The sequence below is a fragment of the Panthera tigris genome, chromosome C1, assembly GCF_018350195.1.
Source record: "Panthera tigris isolate Pti1 chromosome C1, P.tigris_Pti1_mat1.1, whole genome shotgun sequence".
In the NCBI taxonomy this organism is placed as follows: domain Eukaryota; kingdom Metazoa; phylum Chordata; class Mammalia; order Carnivora; family Felidae; genus Panthera; species Panthera tigris.
In genome coordinates, this window is record NC_056667.1 from 51,676,277 (window position 1) to 51,697,021 (window position 20,745).

General features: G+C 36.9%; 1 protein-coding gene across 9 annotated transcripts in view; it reads left to right on the plus strand.

The window, feature by feature from the left end:
* The window catches only part of ALG6 (ALG6 alpha-1,3-glucosyltransferase), a 65,645-nt gene that overhangs the window by 43,489 nt on the left and 1,411 nt on the right, over positions 1–20,745 (plus strand). For 8 of the 9 annotated variants that reach the window (XM_042997444.1, XM_042997445.1, XM_042997443.1 and 5 more), the window contains 4 exons: positions 1,975–2,107; positions 5,777–5,847; positions 13,655–13,723; positions 13,853–14,051. In XM_042997444.1, the coding sequence (XP_042853378.1) occupies positions 1,975–2,107; positions 5,777–5,847; positions 13,655–13,723; positions 13,853–14,051 (472 nt within the window). The remainder of the gene's footprint in view (positions 1–1,974; positions 2,108–5,776; positions 5,848–13,654; positions 13,724–13,852; positions 14,052–20,745) is intronic. The other variant, XM_007089854.3, reaches the window with a different exon arrangement.

The following is a 20,745-nucleotide window of genomic DNA, read 5'->3' on the forward strand; positions in this document are numbered from 1 at the left end:
TAGGGAATGAGATGTTTTTCATTAGTGAATTTTCCACATAACATAAACCTATCGCTCTACACAACAAAACTTTTATTTGCAATATTTTATGTGATAATCTTTCTGGATTGTTACCTACTTCCCTCCCCCTTAAACAAAGTCTACTAAATAGGATTAAACACTGTCTTGAAGAGTCATGATTTTCAGTAGTGTATATCAATCTGGGTTCAACCAGAGAAGAATCAGTAGGAGGTGTGTGGGTGCATGTGAATTTATTACAAGGCTTTGGTTTATACAGTTGCGGGGTCTGACTGAAGAGCGTGGAAGTCCACAAGGCAGGCATTCGGGAAGGAGTATCTAAAGGGGAAGGAAAAGCAATTCACATCCAGTTGCTCTTTGGAATCTGAGTTTAGGGAAGCCCCAAGCCCTCTTTTCTTTTTAATTTTTTTAAATTAGCATTAATTTAATCAACATTTTAAATTAACAGTAATTAACATTAATTAACATTAATAAAAAATGTTAATTTATTTATTTTTGAAAGAGAGCACACAAGCAGGGGAGGGGCAGAGAGACAGAGGGAGGCTCCAGGCTCTGAGCTGTCAGTACAGAGCCTAGTGTGGGGCTTGAACCCACGAACCGTGAGATCATGGCCTGAGCTGAAGTCTGTTGTTTAACTGAACCGCCAAGTGCCCCCAGGCGTAAGCCCTCTTTTAAAAGTCTTCTAGCGGCACCTGGGTGGCTCAGTTGGTTAAGCATCTGACTCTTGATTTTGGCTCAGTTTGTGATCTCACAGTTGTGAGATCAAGCCCCATGTGTGGAGTCTGCTTGGGATTCTCTCTCTCTCTCCTTCTCAAAATAAATAAACATTAAAAACACAAGTAAAAGTCTTCCAACTGATTAAGTCAGGCTGTTCAAGAATCTTAATTTTGATTAAGTTAAAAATCAGCTGAATAGGGACTTTGATTACATCTGCAAAATCTCTTCCCAGAAACACCAGGATTAGTGTTTGAATAACTGGGAGAATGTGTATGTGTGCATGCTACAGAATGGGTGCTGCCTCCCTCTGTCCTCTAGTTCTTTTGAGAATATCCTGTGTAGCCCACTGTAGGAGGAAGCATACTAGAGAGAGAATTCAGGGAACTGTGGTTCAGCTAATCCGGGTTAACAATGCCACAAAGCCACCAATGGTGGGAAAATCAATTATTGTATTGTGTTGTAATACTCGTCTTCAGGGCTTGCAAAAGCCGTTTGCCATGGTACTTAATGGCTCCAGATGGCTCTACCTTTTGAGTTCCTTTTCCTCCTTGCTCATCAGCCATTAGTAGGAGAGGCTCTAGCAGTGGCCCACTCCTTTTCTAACTTGTTCTTTCTGATTTATCATGGGCTTGAAAATCAGGTAATTAACTTTTGTGAGAAGAGGGCCAGAGAGATTTTCTTGCGAGTAAATGTTATGATTGTTTGTATTATGTATTGTCCCTTTTATACCTGGTTGTGTTTTCTTAATTTTGAGTGATAATTGACTTTTAGTTATCTGTTTTTTGATTCTTTTCTATAAATAACATAAGTATTGTAATGTTGTTCTCTGTGTTATGTAATCATGTATATATTAAAGTGGGTAAATATTTCAGTGCATGGATTTTATTTAAATGTTATTTGGTTTTAAATTTAAATTTTAATAAATAAAAATAGGAGTGCCTGGGTGGCTTAGTCGGTTGTGTCCAACTTCAGCTCAGGTCATGATCTCGTGGTTGATGAGCTCGAGCCCCGCATCGGGCTCTGTGCTGACAGCTCAGAGCCTGGAGCCTGCTTCTGATTCTGTGTCTCTCTCCCTCTCTGCCCTGCCCCCACTCATGCTCAGTCTCTCTCTGTCTAAAAATAAAATACACATTAAAAATTTTTTTAATTTTAATAAATAAAATATAACTTTAATTTTAAATCAACCTAAGTTGGTAAGTAATGTGACCCTTATACTAAAAAAATATTTCCTTGTTTTAGATACTGCTACCAAGAAAACAAATGTTTTATTTTTATTCGTTTTTTTAGCTTTTGTTTTACATTTTTGAGCCTGCTTCCTGCATGTGTAAAATTAACACTTCAGCCCTCTTCCAAAGGATTCAGATTTACTCTGGTAAGTTTCTTATTACTTTAAATACTTAATTCTTGCTGCAACTGGTAATTATATTCTTGCTCTGAATGGGACTTACTGGACTGAGAAATAATACATTCATTTATTTGGTGAGCATGTATTGAGTGTCTAACATACTTAGGTGCTAGGCTGAATAATCAGAATCTTTCAGTTTAACTCAACAATTATTTAACTTCTGCTTTGTATTAGTCAGTGAGAGAATACAAAGAAGAAAAGAGTGGTGACAGACATGTTTAAATAATTATACTATAAAGCAGATGGTATTAAGGTCTATTACACATTTAGTGTTGTAATAGTGTGGGAAAGGGAGATACTACTTTGGGGTCAGATTATGAAAATTTTTTTTAAGTTTATTTATTTATTTTGAGTGAGAGAGAGAGAGAGAGAGAGAATATCCCAAGCAGGCTCTGTGCTGTCAGCTCAGAGCCCAATACGGGGCTTGCTCTCACAAACTGAGATCACGACCTGAGTCGAAACCAAGAGTTGGATGCTTAACTGACTGAGCCATTCACATGCCCCTGGGGGCAGATTTTAGACAGCTTCTTAGAATAAGTGGGATTGGAGCCAAATTTTGAAAGCTGGGCAAGATTTGAAATAGGAGGAGGTTATATAGCAGAAGAGAATGCAAGGCAGGAGGAAGAGCTTGCAGATACAGAGGCGGGAAAGGATAGGGGATGTTAATAATGGTTATTAAACAATGAAAGGTGTGTGTGTGTGTTGAGGTTAGGAGAGGATATAGTGAGAGATAAGAGTCAAAAAGGATCAAACTGGGTAAGACTTTGAATGTTGGATTCAAAAAGTTGGAGTTTGATTTGTGTGCCAGAGGAGCCAAAAGACATCTTTGAGGAGAGTGGACAGATATCTGTTTTAGGAAGGTGACTTGTGTTAGTTTGAGGATGAATTGGTTATATTTCCTACAACTTAGGATGTCTCTGAATACGTTCACAATATCCTCCTTGGCTGTATTTCTGTAGTGTTTAAAATTTTGTTCCTTTGTGCCTTGATCAATAAAATGACATTTTATTTATTTACTATTTTTTAAAGTTTATTTATTGATTTTGAGAGAGAGAGAGAGAGAGAGGGAGAGAGACAGCATGAGCAGGGGCGGGGCAGAGAGAGAGGGAGAGAGAAAGTCCCAAGCAGGTTCTGCACTGTCAGTGCAGAGCCTGTCACTGGACTCAGTCTCACCAACTGAGATCATGACCTGAGCCAAAGTCGGACACTTAACTGACTGAGCTACCCAGGCACCCCTATAAAATGACATTTTAAAAATATCTTTTTAAAATACCAAGAAAATTTAGTTTATGAAAACAGAAGTCTTAGTGGACTTAAAAGGAGACAACAATTTAGAAATTATGGTTTCAGTTTGGGGACTGCCACTTATTTACATTGCATTTTGAAAACAAGCCAGAACATAACGGTAAATACTGCAAAAGTATGTATGAGTACCACAGTGTGAAAAGGATGGTTTCATTTCCTCTTTGCTTTTTTATTACCGTTTCATTGACAGCTTCTCTTGTTTCATTCTGAGAGTGAACTCAGCATTGTAAGTCATCGACAGTTAATATTCTATAGGATTTTTAGAACAGAAGGAATCTGGTTAGTAATGCTCTGATGTCTTCAGTAGGCTTAACTTGAAATATTTGCAGGCTTACATGAGATTATGCTATTTTTCTAAGAAATAACATACTAATAAAGGTAGATTTCACAGATAAGCAAATGAAATTTCAGAACTTAAGTAACCGTAGCAGTGTTAGAGGTAATTACTTTTAGGATTATAAGCCAGGAAAAACATATTTTCCTGTATTTTCCTAATTTTTTCTTATTTTCCTAATTCCTATTTCCTAATTTTTCTTATTTTCCTATTTCTGTTTGCTTTTTTTTTTTTTAAGTTTATTTATTTATTTTGAGAGAGAGAGAGAGGGAGGGAGGGAGAAAACATGATTGGGGGAGGGGGAGAGAGACAATCCACTTGGGATTCTGACAGGCTCTGCACTGTCAGCTCAGAGCCTGATGCGGGGCTCAAGCTCACGAACTGTGAGATCATGACCTGAGCCTAAATCGGGAGTCGAATGCTTAACCGACTGATCTACCCAGGTGCCGCTGTTTGCTATGTTTTAATACAAGCCACTATGTTTAAAAAACTAAAAAAGATTTATATTAATGACTTCTGTAATTTTATTTGTGTTGATGTTTTGAATTTTTACTGATTACTTCTGAGAACTTTGAAATCATTTCCCATTATAATTATTTTCAAGTGTATTCCTTTCAGTAAAGATTGAATTATTTCTCAACATAAGTCTGTAATTGAGGTAATTGATAGTGTGAACACTAATATATCTATAGCAGCAAAGTGATTGTCTTTAATTTATTCAAGTAGTATTTTTCGAATGCCCTCTAATGTGCGAGGAGGTCCTTTTCTAGGTACTGGTGTGTAAGTGAATGGCAGGTAACCTCCCTGTTCTCTTAATTGGGGTTTTTCATGCTAGTGGCAGGAAAGGATAAGCAACAAAATCGATCTGTTAACCAGGAAATATCTGGGAGTGATTAGGGTTATTAAGAAAATAGCATTAGGCGAAAAGAGTGCTGATGGATTTGGTTAGATTGAGGTAAGTGACATTTGAGCCTAGAACTGAATGGCCAGAAGGAGCCATTCACAAGATCTGTGCTCTGACTTGATAAAATGTTTTTCTTTAAAGCATGAACACATTGGCATATTTGGCACATAGACAGGTATGAAATGGCTGGTATGAAGTGAGTGAGGGAGGCAGTAAGAAATAGGCTGGAACAGGAAGGCAGGACCCATATAGGAGTTTGGATTTCATTCTTAGTGTTCATGGGAAGCTACCTGAGGACCTTAAATAGGGAAATTTACATGATCTGGTGTGGTGGCTGAGTGCACAGTGGACTGTAGGAGGCAAGAGTGTAGTTACCAATTAGGAGGCTGTGGCAGGAGTCCAAGAGAAAGATGAGTGTGGCTTAGACCACTCCTGTGCCACCATCAGCAGAGGGCAGTGGAAAGAAGTAGGTAGATAATGTATTTAGAAGGTGGTGTAGATAGGATTTGCTCTGGGTTGGATTTGTGTAGATAGATGTCCAATATGCAGATCATAACCTTCTGAAAATAGATCTAAATAATTCTGATTTAAAACCCCAAATAACAAATGATTACTTTATAAAATATTCAATATATTTTATTGAAATGTACATTTTAAAAACACTAAAATAGATTTGTCTTGCTAGTTTTAGATTTTGAACTTCTTGTCCTTCCTTCAATGCTTTTTAATTAATTTAATTTAATTTAATTTAATTTAATTTAATTTAATTTAATTGTTAGAGATTCCAAGGGAGGATGAAGGTATGATTGTTGTGTCTGAAGTATATAGTAGTTTTGTTTATTCATAACTGAGTCTGAATGAACTTGTTTTTGATGGTTAAGTATAGCTACATAATCATTGTTTTTTTAATAAATGTTTTACTAAATTTGAATAAAATTATGCATATTAGTGTTGTGTGGGTATTTTCTTTCTAGATAGAAGCTACATTAAGCTTTAAAATTTTACTTAAAATGACTTTATTTAGATTCATATTTAAACTGCTGTTATGATTGACAAGCTGTTATATCTCATTCTTCCCCCTTTTTCCTTAAAGGTTAGCTGTGCACTATCATTCTTTTTATTTTCTTTCCAAGTACATGAAAAGTCCATTCTCTTGGTATCATTGTAAGTAAAAATGTTTCAAGTATGTGTTTTATTTATTTATTATTATATGTTTATAATATATACATAAATTTGTTACCTAATATAATCACCTAAGTGACAAATGTTATGTAGTTGGATAAAATTATTCATAACATTGTATTTTTCCAGAATGATTTCTTACAATTTTACTTCTTTATAAAATATAATATTTTAAATTGAAAAGGCTTCATAGAATTATTACTGACATACTTATTTCTGTCTGTTTCTTCATATATATTTTTTATATGCTAATAAAAATATGTCTTCTAAAGAGCTTTTCCTCAGATTGGAGGCTGTTTATCATCTTTGCCTTTTTCATTTCATTCATTTCCACATCTATTCAGTAGCTTTGTTCTCTGTTCTTTCACCTCTTGAGGGGCTTTCATATGGTGGCTCCGTTCTGTTTCTTTTGTCAAAATCTTTGTTTAGACACAATTGGCCATTCTTAATCAGACTGCTTTGTTTTAAGAGCATTAAAATTTTTTCCTGGTCATCATAGTTCATCATAGATATTGGGTGACAGTGGAGGTATATTATCCCAACATTAAAATAGTGTTTACCCAGAACACATTGGAACACTTGAATCCTGCCCTAGATCAATCCTAGCCTGTGACTCTTCCATGCCTTATCCTGTGTTCGCTAGGTTCCTGTGGAAGAGCCATGGACAGAATAACCAATGACAAATGGAAAAAGTATTGCTTTTGTTAGGTGGAGCTTTGGACTAAGATCTCCGTGCAGAGCTTGCTCTGAGCTGGGCTGGCCTATGTGGAAGGCTTCTTTGCTTGAAACAAAACTGTCTCACATCATTGCAGACTAGGAGGACAGTTTAGTTTCATCCTCCAAAGTCTAAACCTGAGTTAGTTCCTACCACTATTAAGTGAGGCTTGGCTGACCCTCCACAAATTCCTGGTGCCAGGTGATGGAACTATGGAAAGGTTTGCTTTCAAATTCCCCAGAATTTCTACCCCATACAAAGGCAGCCCATTCAGTGATCTGTAATCTGACCATACATAGTAGCTCTTGGGCCCTGAATTTCTTTTTTTTTTAAATTAAAAAAAAAAAGTTTTTTTAACATTTATTTTTGAGAGAGAGAGAGGGAGAGAGAGAGAGAGAGCGAGCATGAGTGGGGGAGGGGCAGAGAGAGAGGGAGACACAGAGTCCGAAGCAGTCTCAGGCTCTGAGCTGTCAGCACAGAGCCTGATGCGGGGCTCGAACTCACAGACTGTGAGATCATGACCTGAGCTGAAGTCGGACGCTCAACCGACTAAGCCACCCAGGCGCCCCGGGCCCTGAATTGCTTGGAGTTCCTGCTCTACAACTGTACTTATGTCATTTATAACAGTGCATGGCTTTAATATAATTTTGATAAAATATTTTAAAGTTAGCATTGAAAGTTTTTCTTGACCTGGTCCTAGCTAATCTATCGCTAAACAGATATATCATTCAATAAATGTTCAGTGAGTGCCTACTGGTTGTCAGGTACTGTTCTGCACACTTGGTATGTATCCATGAACAAAACAGACAAAAATTCCTATGTTCTTAGCTTTTATTCTCAAGGACAGGCACTAATAAATAAAAATAAGAAATTAAACAGTGTGTGAGAAGGTAATAAAGGCCATGAGGGAGAAATAAAACAGGATAAGGGAAGTTGGGAGTATTGGAGGTGGGGTTACAGGAGAAGTACAGGTTATAATCTCAATACAGATAGGTAGGCCTCATTGAGGAGATATTTGAGAGGACTGGAGATGATGAGGAAATTAGCTGTGTGGATATTTGGGATAATAACATTCTAGATGAAGAGAACAGCCTGTGTGAAGGTCCTAAGATGGGAGTATGCCTGGTATGTTTAGTGAACAACAGAATGGCCAATGTGGGCAGAATGGGGTGGTCAAGGTAGGGGGTAATAGAAGGTGAAGTTAAAGAGGTAACAGAGGTATAAATTCTACAGGACCTTGTAGGCCACATTAGGAACTTTGGCTTTTATTCTAAAGGAAGTGGGGAGCCTTGGAAGGGTGTTGGGGAATAAGCATGATCTGACTTGATGTTTTATTTATTTTTATTTTTAAAATATTTTTTAATGTTTATTTATTTTTGAAAGAGAGACAGAATGAGAGCAGGGGAGGGGCAGAGGGAGAGAGGGAGACACAGAGTCTGAAGCAGGCTCCAGGCTCTGAGCTGTCAGCACAGAGCCTGATGCGGGGCTCGAACTCACACATCGCGAGATCTTGACCTGAGCCAAAATCGGATGCTTAACTGACTGAGCCATCCAGGCACCCCTGACTTGATGTTTTAAAAGGATCCACTCTGCTTGTCAAATTATACACATTAAATAAATATGTGCGATTCTTTGTGTATCAATTATACCTCAATGAAGTTTAAAAAAAAAAAAAAAGCATTCTGGCTGCAGGTCGAGAATAGATTATATGGAGCAAGAAAACACAGAAACCACTTAGAAGGCTGTTACCATAATCCAGGTGAGAGGTGGTGGTGATTGGGATCAAGGTAGTAATAGTGGAAGAAGTGAGAAGTGGCCATTGTGAATATATAAATAGAGCCAGAAGGGTTTCTGATGATTTGTATGTAGCATGTGAGAGAAAAAGAAAAATCAAAGGTGTGTCAATGGGTTTTGGCTTGGAACTAGAAGGATAGAATAGTGATTGACTGAAGTCGGGAAGAATGCCATTGAAACAGGATCAGGCTAGGTGTACACCTGGTGAGACCAAGTTCAGTGTTGGACAGATCTTTGGATATCGAAACAGAGATATTGGGTTAGCATTTAGATTTAAGTCTAGGTTGGATATATGAGAGGGGTTTGAGCTAAAGATAGAAATTTAGTAGTTTGTCAGTAGAGAGGACAAAGTCATGAGACTGGATGACATAATCAAAGGAGCGAGTATATATAGAGACAGGAACCAGGGACTGAGTCCTGGGCCACACAATGTTAAGAGGTCTTAGGAGAAGAGGCAAATAGGAATGGTTAGTGATGTAGGATGAAAAACCACAAGGTTGATATCCTGGAAGCTGACTAAAGAAGATATTTAAGGTCATGGGTCACCTATCTTACACCATTCGCAAAAATTAACTTGAAATGGAGTAGAGACTTAAATGTGGGGTGCCTGGATGGCTCAGTCGGTTGAGCATCTGACTCTTGATTTAGGCTCAGGTCATGATTCCAGGATCATGGGATAGAGCCCTGTGTTGGTCTCCATGCTGAGTGTGGTGTCTGCTTGAGATTTTCTCTCCCTCTGCCCCCTGCCCCCAATAATAAAAAAAGACTTAAATGCAAGACCTGAAACCATAAAACTCCTAAAAGAAAAAGCTCCTTGACATGGGTCTTGGCATGATCTTTTGGATATGACACCAAAAACACAAAGAACAAAAGCAAAAATAAATAAGCGGGATGACATCAAACTAAGAAGCTTCTGTATAACAAAGGAAATGAGTAACAAAATGAAAAGGCAGTCTGTGGAATGGGAGAAAATATTTGCAAACCATATACCTGATCAGGAATTAACACCCAAAATATATAAGGAATTCATACAACTCATTAGTAAAAAAAAAAAAAATTTTATTGAAAATGGTCAAAGGACCTTAATAGATACTTTCCCAAAGAAGATATACAACAGGTACATGAAAAGGTGTTCAACATCACTAATCATCTGGAAAATGCAAATCAAAACCATAATGAGATATCACTTCACACATGTCAGAATGGTTCTTATCAAACAGACAAGAGAGAACAAGTGCTGGTAAGGATGTGGAGGAAAGGGAACTCTACATTCTTGTTGGGAATGTAAATTGGTATAGCCACCATGGAAAACACTGTAGAAGTTCCTCAAAAAATTAAAATATTACTATATATTTTGTATATTTCATATAATTTGAATCATATAATATGTGGCTTTTTGTGCCTGATTTCTTTTATGTAATATTTTCAAGGTTAATCCATGTTGTAGCAGGTATCAATACTCATTTTTATGCCTGAATAATACTGCATCGTATGGATTTACTACATTTTGTTCATCCATGCATCAATTGGTGAACGTTTGAGTTTTCACCTTTTGGTTATTGTGAGTAGTGCCACTATGAACATTCTTGCATATTCGTTTGAACATTTGTTTTTAGTACTCTTTTTTTTTTCAAGTTTATTTATTTTGGCAGAGAGAGAGAGAGAGAGAGAGCATGTGCACACAGGAGGGGTGGGGCAGAGAGAGGGGGAGAGAGAATCCCAAGTAAGCTCTTTGTTGTCAGCACAGAGAGCCTGATGCAGGGCTCAGTCCCAGGAACCATGAGATCATGACCTGAGTGGAAATCAAGAGTTGGATGCTTAACTGACTGACCCACCCAGGTGCCCCAGTACTCTTGAGTCTATACCCAGGAGTGAGATTTCTGGGTCATATAGTAATTCTATATTCAACTGACTGAGGAACCATGAAACTTTTCCACAACAGCTATACCATTTTGCATTCCTACCAGTAATGTAATGTATGAGGTTTCCGGTTTCTCTACATCCTTTCCAGCTCTTGTTATTTTCCTTTTTTTCCCCATCCTAATTGTATGAAGTGGTATTTCATTGTGGTTCTGATTTGCATTTCCCTAATAACTAGTGCTTTTGAGCATTTTTTTTAAAGTTTTAAAATCTTTTAAAAGTTTTCTATTTTGATGAAGTTCAATTTATCTATTATTTTTTTTGTTGCTTAGGCTTTGGTGTCAGATCTAACAAACTATTGCCAAATCCAACATAATAAAGAGTTAGTCTCATGTTATTGCTAAGAATTTTATGAATTTAGATCTTATATTTAGATTTTTGATCCATTTTGAATTAATTTTTGTATATGGTATGAGATGGGTTCTTTAGGTGAGTTTTGCTGAAAAGGGGAGAAAAAATAAGAGCAACAGTTGTTAGAGAAAGTAGAGGCAAGTGAGGTTTTTTTTTTTTTAATGTTTATTTTTGTGAGAGAGACAGAGTGAGTGGGGGAGGGGCAGAGAGAGGGAGGGAGAGAGAGAATCCCAAGCAGGCGCTGCACTGTCAGCACAAAGCCCAATTCAGGGCTCGAACCCACAAACTGTGAGATCATGACCTGATCTCACAAGAGTCAGATGCTCAACTGACTGAGCCACTCATGTACCCGTTTGTTTTAAGATAGGAGAAATCATGGTGTGGGAATGGTCAGTAGAGAGGGAACATTGATGATAGAGGAGGGAGGTAGGAGTTGTTGGAGCAAATTCCTTGGAAAGGGAGGTGGGATAGGACCTAGAGCACAAATGGAACTGGCATTGGACAGATGCATGAGTTTTCATTTTAATAAATAGAGGGAATAGGGTAGATAGGTACAGATGCTGGGGAGAGAGTAGATGTGATGGTGGCATCTGTGAAAGTTCTTTTAATTGCTTCAGTTTTCTCAGTGAAGTGGAAGGCAAGGCCATTGGGCAAGAATGTGTCGGAGCTTTGGGGATTATGAGGAGAGAGAAGGTGTGAATTATTCTAAGGAGACACAGAATGTGAACAGACTAGAGAAATACATAGTAGGTGTTGGACACACTCGAATATCATGATCATATATTTAAAGTGAAAATAGTGTGGGTAAATGTTTTTCTCAAGAGCAGTTCCTCACTATGGTTGGAATAAGTACAAGTGGAGAGTTGGGTCTTTCCAGGTTTATGGTTTTGTCTAGTGAGGATAATGGGCTTGCTCGGGGCTTACGAGTGAATGCAGGGCGGTATTATAATGATTGACCTTAGAATTTAAACTGCTTGGTTAAGAAGGGGGAAAGACTTCAAAGGAGTGAGGCAAAGTGAAAAGGTGGTAGGAATAATGGATTGAAAGTCTTGATGGGAGAAAAGATTGTTTGGAGTTTGGAGTGCTGAAAATGTAGGAGATAGTGGTCAGGATGCAGTTGATGGGTTGTGATTATGGAGGGTTTGCAGTCCTGAGTATGACCCTAAGGTGTAGGGATGAAGATGTGATCACCAGAAGAGAGGAGCTCCAGCAAATGAGAAGTCAGGATGTTGGAAGATCACTTATGTCTATGTAAAAATTGCCAGGAATTAAGATGAGTAGGGTTGTAGAGAGTGACAGTAAGGAGTTGAAATGATTGAGTAATGAGGGAAGTGACCTTGTGGTTGGTGGATGGTAACAAAGATGAGGACTAATAGGGATGAAGCCCGATGACATGAGATTCAAAGGTGGAGATTGGTCGGGCGGAGAGAGGGAGAACTGGTGTGGAAGAAGTGATAAAGACCAAGGATGCTATCTCCCTCTGGGTCCATTTGTTTGAAGGCTGTGGAAACAACAAAACAGGCACAGTTGAGAGGGCAGAGGGACAGCATTTTCCTCAGCGGGAGGGAGCCAAGGTTTGTTTTGAACAAGGCGATAAAGGGAAAGATTCAAAGAGGTTGAGGATGCAGAGGATTTTGGTACTTGATTATAAATATTAAGTACCTTGAGGTCAAGGGCTGAGTTATATTCCTCTTTGTATTCCTTTCAGAGTAGTGCTTATACGTAATAAGTTTTCCACAAATGCTTATATTCAGTAAATGAATATTGAATGAATAAATGGGAGTTTTGACCCAGAAAGAGAAATAATGTTTATTGAGCACCTACTATGTGTATATTTTTAACATAAATACATTCTGATTTAAAAAGCATCAAGCAGTGAAACTGAAAGTTCTAGTATTTTCTTTTAGTGCAGTAGTTTTCAATTGGTTTGTAACCCCACACTTTACATCTCATATGCTAGTTGATATGGGGAAAAGTCATCCTTCTAAAAAGGAGAATGCTCAAAGCTTCTAAAATAAGGAGACCCAAAACAACTATAACAACAAGTATTGTACACAAGTAACGTACCACAATCAGTAGTAAACGTTAGAAACACAGAAATAATCATGTTAAAAAATTAGGTAATACTAGTAAAAGAGTTCTTTCAACTACTTAACAATACAAGTATTATTATTTCCATTTATACATAAGAAAAAAAGGCAAAATTAATCATTTGTTCAAAGTCATACAGTAATAAGTGGCAGAGATGGGACTAAGACTCAGGTCCTCTTCTACTTGAACATTGCCACAGTAGAATCCAGAAGGTAATGAGACCAGGGTGGGTGGTAAGGTCACAGAGTTGGGACCCATAATCCTAAACTCTATAATAAAGTTCCTTTTATTGGCATTATGCTTCCTCTTCCTATACTATTGTTCTTTTCCTGTAGCTGCTTCTTACTTTTTTTCCCCTCTTTTCTTTTATTCTACCATTATCAGCTTGTTTCCTCTTGTAAGTTTTATCTCTGTTGTTCTTGCTTCAGTGGCAGAAGATGATCTTGTCTGTTACAACTTTAATTTTTAACTTATATTAGTAATATGTATCATGGAGGATCATACAAAAGAAGTTTGAATACCACTATACTGGAAATTGATTTATTTCCCAAGTAGGATGAAACACGAAAAAACTCTATCTCTGAATGTTTGGATCTGTTTATCAGATCCTTTCTTTAAGCTGCTGTTTGTAGGCTAGAAAAAAAATGTTCCATTAATGGAATATTGAAAGAAGCAGTTTTTCAGTTATTATGAGGAGTAGATACCTTCTCTATGTTTAGACTCACTTAGTTTGGATTGATAGGTATTAAAAAAAATGAATCAGTGATCTATATGGAGACCTTACTGGCTGTTTTTTATTTGTTTGTTTGTTTGTTTGTTTAGCTACCCCGAAGATCAGACAGATAAAATGTATTTATATTTTTCACAAGAATTGAAATTCTGTCAGATTAAAATATTTTTTTTTCTTTATCATTTTAGACCAGTCTGCTTAGTTTTAAGTGAAATTCCTTTTATGTCTACCTGGTTTTTACTTGTGTCAACATTTAGGTGAGTCAAACCAATATTCATATAGTATTTTCAGTATACTTCTTATAAACTCATTTAAAACTTTTTTCAGAGTGATGTGGTTTGAACTGGCAATTCTCTTTTGATGTTTTTTCTGTTTTTCCCTTACAGTATGCTACCTCTTCTACTGAAGGATGAACTCCTAATGCCCTTAGTTGTGACAACGATCGCATTTTTTATAGCTTGTGCAACTTCCTTTTCAATATTTGAAAAGACTTCTGAAGAAGAACTTCAGTTGAAATCCTTTTCCCTTTCTGTTAGGAAATATCTTCCATGTTTTACATTTCTTTCCAGAATTATACAATATTTGGTAAGTTGTTCAGATTTTAAGGAATGGTACTTAGCATGGCACTATTTAAAAAAAAAAATGTAATACCTTTTTTCTTTTATAGCTTTTTTGAGATATAACTCACATAAATTCACCCATAAAGTCCACCCATTTAAAGTATGCAATTCACTGGTTTTAAGTATGTACGTAGAGTTGTACAACCATGACCATAACCTAATTTTACACTATATCTCTATCACCCCAAAAAGGAACCCTGTTCCCATTAGCAGCCATTTTCCATTCCACTCTAATCTCCAGCCTTGGACAGCCAGTAATCTACTTTCTCTACCTATATATTTGCCTATCTGGACATTTCATATAAGTGGAATGTATTATTCTGCTAGGGCTGCCATAGCAAAATACCACAGACCAGATGGCTGACGCAACAGAAATTTATTTTCTTACAGTTCTAGAGGTTAGAAGTCCAAAATCAAGGTGCCTCATCAAGGTTTCTGGTGAGGTCTCTCTTTCTGGGTTATAGGCAACCTTGCTGTGTCCTCATGGGGCTGCTTCTTTGTGTGGGTGTGTGGAGACTTTGGTGTTTCTTCCTCTTCTTTTTATTTATTATTTTTTAAAAATTTATTAAAAAAAATGTTTTTTCTCTTCCTCTTCTTATAAGGACACTGGTCCTATCAAATTAGGGTCCCACCCTTATGACCTCATTTAAGCTTCCTAAAGTTTGTGATTCCAAATGTAGTCACATTGGGGTTGGGGCTGCAACATGAATTTTGCTGGGACATAGTTCAGTCCATAACATGGAATCATAGGAAATATAGTCTTTTGTGACTGGCTACTTTCACTTAGCATAATGTTTTTGAGGTTCATCTGTGTTGTAGCATGTATCAGTACTTCATTATTTTTTATTTCCATACTATATTTCATTTTAATAGATACAGCACATTTTGTTTATTCATCAGTTGATGGGCATTAGGTTGATCCCACTTTTTGGCTGTTGTGAATAATGCTGCTCTGAAGGTTTGTGTATAAATTTATCAGCATATTGTTTTCATTTCCCTTGAATGTACCCTTAGGAGTGGTAGTTCTGTGTTTAACATTTTGAGAAACTGTTGGCCAAAGTGCTACATGATTTTACATTCCCACCAGCAATATATGCCGGTTCTAATTTCTCCATATTCATGATGGTACTTGTTACTGTCTTTTTTATTATAGCTGTCCTGGTGGGAGTGAAGTTTTGATTTGTATTTTCCTAGTTACTAATTATGTTGAGCATCTTTTTATTTGCTTATTGGCCATTTGTATATCTTCTTTGAAGAAATGCTTATTCAAATACTTTGCCCATTTTTAATTGGGTTGCCTTTTTATTTTTGAGTTGTAAGAGTTCTTTATACATTCTTGATACAGGTCCCTTACTAGATAGGACTTGCAAATATTTTTTTCATAATCTGTAGGTTCCTCCTTCACTTGTTAATGGTATTGTTTCCAGCATGAAAGTTTTTTTTTGATTTTTATGAAGTCCAGTATGTCTATTTCTTTGTCTTTTGTTGTTGTTATATATATATATATATATATATATATTTTTTTTTTTTTTTTAAAGTAAGCTCTGTTTCCCTCCTGGGGTTTGAACTCAACGACCCTGGGTTCAAGCGTTGCATGCTCTACTGACTGAGTCAGCCAGATGCCCTGTGCTTTTGATGTCTTATCTAAGAAACCATTGTGTAAAGGTCATGATTTACCCTTATGTTTTCTTTTGAGAGTTTTATTTTCATCTTGAGGGGGCACCTGGCTAGCTCAGTTGGAGGAGTGTGTAACTATTTTCATTTTTATTATTTTTTTTTTTTACAAACACAACTTCAGTTTATTCTTTAGTTCAAAACAAAACAAAACAAAACAAAACAAATCACTTGACAGGCTTAGCTCTCTAGGAGATATTTATATGGCAAAGTACAAGTTTAAAAAAAATCCACAAAAGCGTGAAATTTTATCCTATGGCTATTGCAACTGGGTGTATTTAGAGGACCTTTATTTTGTTTAATAGCAATTATATTGAAGTTCAACACAAAATTCACCTTTTTATGGTGTATAATTCAGTGTCTTTTAGTATTATGCACAGAGTTGTGTAATCATTATCACTATCTAGTATTAGGACATTTCATCACTCCAAAAATAAACCCTGTACCCATTAGCAGTTGCTTTCTGCCCCTTCTCCCCAACCCTTGACATACTACTTTTGTGTGTATGGATTTGCCTATTCTGGATATTTCATATAAATGGAATCATATGAAATGTGGTCTTTTGTGACTGGTTCCTTTCACTGGGCATGTTTTCAGGGTTCAACTATGTTGTAGCATGTATCAGTACTTCATTACTTTTTATGGCTAAAAACTATTCAGTTATATGGATACACCACAATTTCTTTATCCATTCATCAGTTGATGGATATGTGGGCTCTTTCTACCTTTTGGTTACTATGAATAATAGCTGTGAACATCCATGTATAGGTTTTTGTGTGGTGATATGTCTTCAGATACCTTGAGGATATTCCTAGAAGTAGAATTGCTAGTTATTCTATGTTCAACATTTTGAGAAGCTGTCAGGCTGTCTTCCAAGGTTTGCATACCATTTTACAATCCCATCAGCAGTGTTATAAGGGTTCCAGTATCTCCACATCCTCACTGACACTCGTTACTGTCTTTTTAATCACCCTAATGCATTTTGATTTGCATTTTTCTTTTCTTTTTTTTACATTTACATCCAAATTATTTAGTATATAGTGCAACAGTGATTTCAGGAGTAGATTCCTTAATGCGCCTTACCCATTTAGCCCATCCCCCGTCCCACAACCCCTCCAGTAACCCTCTGTTTGTTCTCCATATTTAAGAGTCTCTTACGCTTTTGTCCCCCTCCCTGTTTTTATATTATTTTTGTTTCCCTTCCCTTATGTTCATCTGTTTTGTCTCTTAAAGTCCTCATATGAGTGAAGTCATATGATATTTGTCTTTCTGTGACTAATTTCGCTTAGCATAATACCCTCCAGTTCCATCCACGTAGTTGCAAATGGCAAGATTTCATTCTTTTTGATTGCCGAGTAATACTCCATTTATATATATACCATATCTTCTTTATCCATTCACCCATCGATGGACATTTGGGCTCTTTCCATACTTTGGCTATTGTTGATAGTGCTGCTATAAACATTGGGGTGTATGTGTCCCTTCGAAACAGCACACCTGTATCCTTTGGATAATTACCTAGTAGTGCAATTGCTGGGTCATAGGGTAGTTCTATTTTTCATTTTTTGAGGAACCTCCATACTGTTTTCCAGAGTGACTACACCAGCTTGCATTCCCAGAGGAGTAACTCTTGATCTCAGGGTCGTGAGTTTGAGCTCCACATTGGGTGTAGAGATTACTTAACAAAAAAAATCTTAAAAGAAATGTTTTAATTTTAGGTCACTGATTCTCTTTGAGTTAATTTTCATATATGCTGTGAGGTAGGAGTCCAACTTTATTCAGTTGTTCCAGCACCAATGAATTGTGTTGGTACCTTTGTTGAAAATCAACTGATCCATGGGGCGCCTGGGTGGCTCAGTCAGTTAAGTGGCTGACTTCAGCTTAGGTCATGATCTCGCAGTCTGTGAGTTCAAGCCCCACGTCGGGCTCTGTGCTGACAGCTCAGAGCCTGGAGCCTGCTTCCGATTCTGTGTCTCCCTCTCTCTCTGCCCCTTGCCTGCTTGCTCTCTGTCTCTTTCTCTCAAAAATAATAAACATTTAAAAAGTTTAAAAAATAATAAAAAAAAAAAAAAAAGAAAATCAACTGATCCTAAATATAAGGATCCTAAAAATCAATTGATCCTAAATCAATCCTATTCCACAGATACATATGTGTATCATTATGCCAGTACTACACTGTCTTCATTACTATAGCTCTGTAGTTAGTTTTAAAATTCAGAACGTGAGCCCTCCAACTTTGTTTTTTCTCATGATTGTTTTAGCTATTTTATGTTCCATATCACTTTTTGCATCAGCTTGTCAATTTCTCCAAAAGCCCAGCTGAGATTTTGATAAGGATTACTTTGATTCTGTATATCAATTTGTGGAATATTGCCATCTTAATAAGATTTAGTCTTCCAAATCCATGAACATAGTATACATTCCCATTAATTTAGAAAATCTGTAATTTTCTTCAACAGTGTACGGGTCTTATGTACTTCTGTTAAATTTATTTCTAAGTATTCTTTATGATGTTTTTCTAAATGGAATTGTTTTCTTAATTTTGTTTTTATAATGTTCATTACTACTGTATACAGATACACTTGACTTTAAAAAAAAATTTTTTTTTAACGTTTATTTATTTTTGAAAGAGAACGAGTGCAAGCAGGGGGTGGGGGGGTGGTGAGGGGCAGAGAGAGAGGGAGACACAGAATCCAAAGTAGGCGCCAGGCCCTGAGCTGTCAGTATGGAGCCTGACACGGGACTCAAACCCACAAACTGCAAGATCATGACCTGAGCCAAAATCAAGAGTTGTACACTTTAACCAACTGAGCCACCCAGGCACCCCTGGTGTTCTGTTTTCTATTTCATTGATTTGGTTCTAATTTTCTTCTTTCTCATGCTGCCTTTGGTTTGGTTTACTCTTTATCTAGTTTCTTAAATTTCAAATTCAGGTGATTGATTTAAAAATTTTCTTCCATTTTTATAGAGGCATTCAAACCTGTAAATTTTACTATGTCATATTAAGCCAGCTTTCCATAAATTTTGACATTTGCTATTCTGTTGAGTTAAAAATATAGTCCATTTCCATTGTGATTTCTTCTTTGGTTCATGAATTACTTAGAAACTTGTTCAGTTTCCAAATATTTGGGGATTTCCCAGATTTCTTCCTGTTTTTGTATTCTCATTTAATTCCAATGTGTTTATGGAGTGCCTGGGTGGCTCGGTCGGTCAAATGACTTTGGCTCAGGTCATGATCTCACGGTTCGTGAGTTCAAGCCCCGCATTGGGCTCCATGCTGACAGGTCAGAGCCTAGAGCCTGCTTCAGATTCTGTGTCATCCTATTTCTTTGCCCCTCCCCTGCTCTTACTCTGTCTCTCAAAAATAAGCAAACATTAAAAAATTTTTAAAAATTCCAATGTATTTAGAGATCATACTTGTATTATCTCAGTGTTTTCAAATGTATCAACTGTGCTTTATGTTGGTTTTTCCTGTTTTTGAGGGGTATTTTTGCTAGAAATGGAATTGTCTTTTTCTTTCAGCAATTTGAATGTCATCCATCTTACTGCCTTGTGGCCTCAATGTTTTCTGATGAGAAGTCAGCTGTTAATCTTACTAAGGATAGCTTGTGTGCATATTTTTAGATGCTTATTATATGTCCATTTGAATATGAGTCTGGAGTTTAGGGGAGAGAGGTCCAGGCTGGATGAGCTCACAAAAGGTGTGAGTATAGAAGATGACTAAGTACTGAGTCTTGGGATACTACAGTACATAGAGGTAGGGGACATAAGGAGCCATCAGAGTTGTCTGAGAAGGATTAACTGGTGGAGGATTAACAGTAGGAGAGTATGGTGTTATGGAAGCCAAGTGAAGGAAGTGTGTCAGGGAGATGGGAGTAATGTGCTATTTCAGATGCTGTTGAGAGATCAAATAAGGTGATAAGAAATAACCAGTGGAAGTCATTATGGATCTTTGATCAGGGCAGTTTCATTGGAGCAACTGAGGTGAAAGTCTAATTGGTGTGGATTTACTAATGAAATGGGAGGAGAATTGGATGCATTAAGTTATAGGCAACTCCTTTGGGAAACTTTGCTGTAAATAGGAGCAAATGGGGTAATAGCTAGAGTTTGTTTAAAATGGAAGGAATTTTAGTATGTCCCTTAACACTGATTCAGCATCATAGTATCATGATATTTCAACCAGCCCTGTATTTCTTAAGTTTGAAACTTTAAATTTGATTATTTCAATTCAGAAGTTAGAAATTTTCACTTTACACTAAGATTGACTCAGGGGATTTTCCCTTTGGAGGGTATTTGTAGCCGTTTACACCTGTCTGAGTCTTTTTTGGTTACTATTCCTAAGCTCTGGAATGAGCACTGCATACTCTATTCAGGTCGTTAAATCCTGCCATTAAAACATCTTTTAGGGTTCCATTTTTTGTCCCACCTTCTTCATGAAAGTCACCAGCAATGGTTTCTCACTGCTTGCTTAGAAAACAAAGTAAATGTGGAAATATAGAACATTTACTTAAGCAGCTTCTGTGTCAAGAAAACTGACTGCTACACAATTACAATAAATGCAGTATTTTTACTACTCATTTTGGCCTTTAATAAAATGTGACCTTGTGATTTTAACTAGTTCATGCATTTCCCTAATTAAATTGAAAACTCTTTGAGGCCAGAAGATTACATTCTCTTTCATATGCCCCACCATGATTTACTACAGCATTAGCTCATTGAATGTTGCATGAACATGAAATATTACTATTTGCCATGGAAGTTTTTTATAGATGGGTTCTTAGATTAGCTTAGAACTTTATATTTTATAAGGACTCAGGGCCCTGGAGTGTAGCCTGAATTTAACCCTGACTAGCAGTATTGTCTGTTCCAGGTAACTTTTAAGTACTTGGGCGGTATTAAGTATGACAGGAATTCTCAGGCTTTGGCTACACATGGGAATCACTTGGAAGCCTTTAAATCCTGAGGCCTACCCTAGAAACTGATTT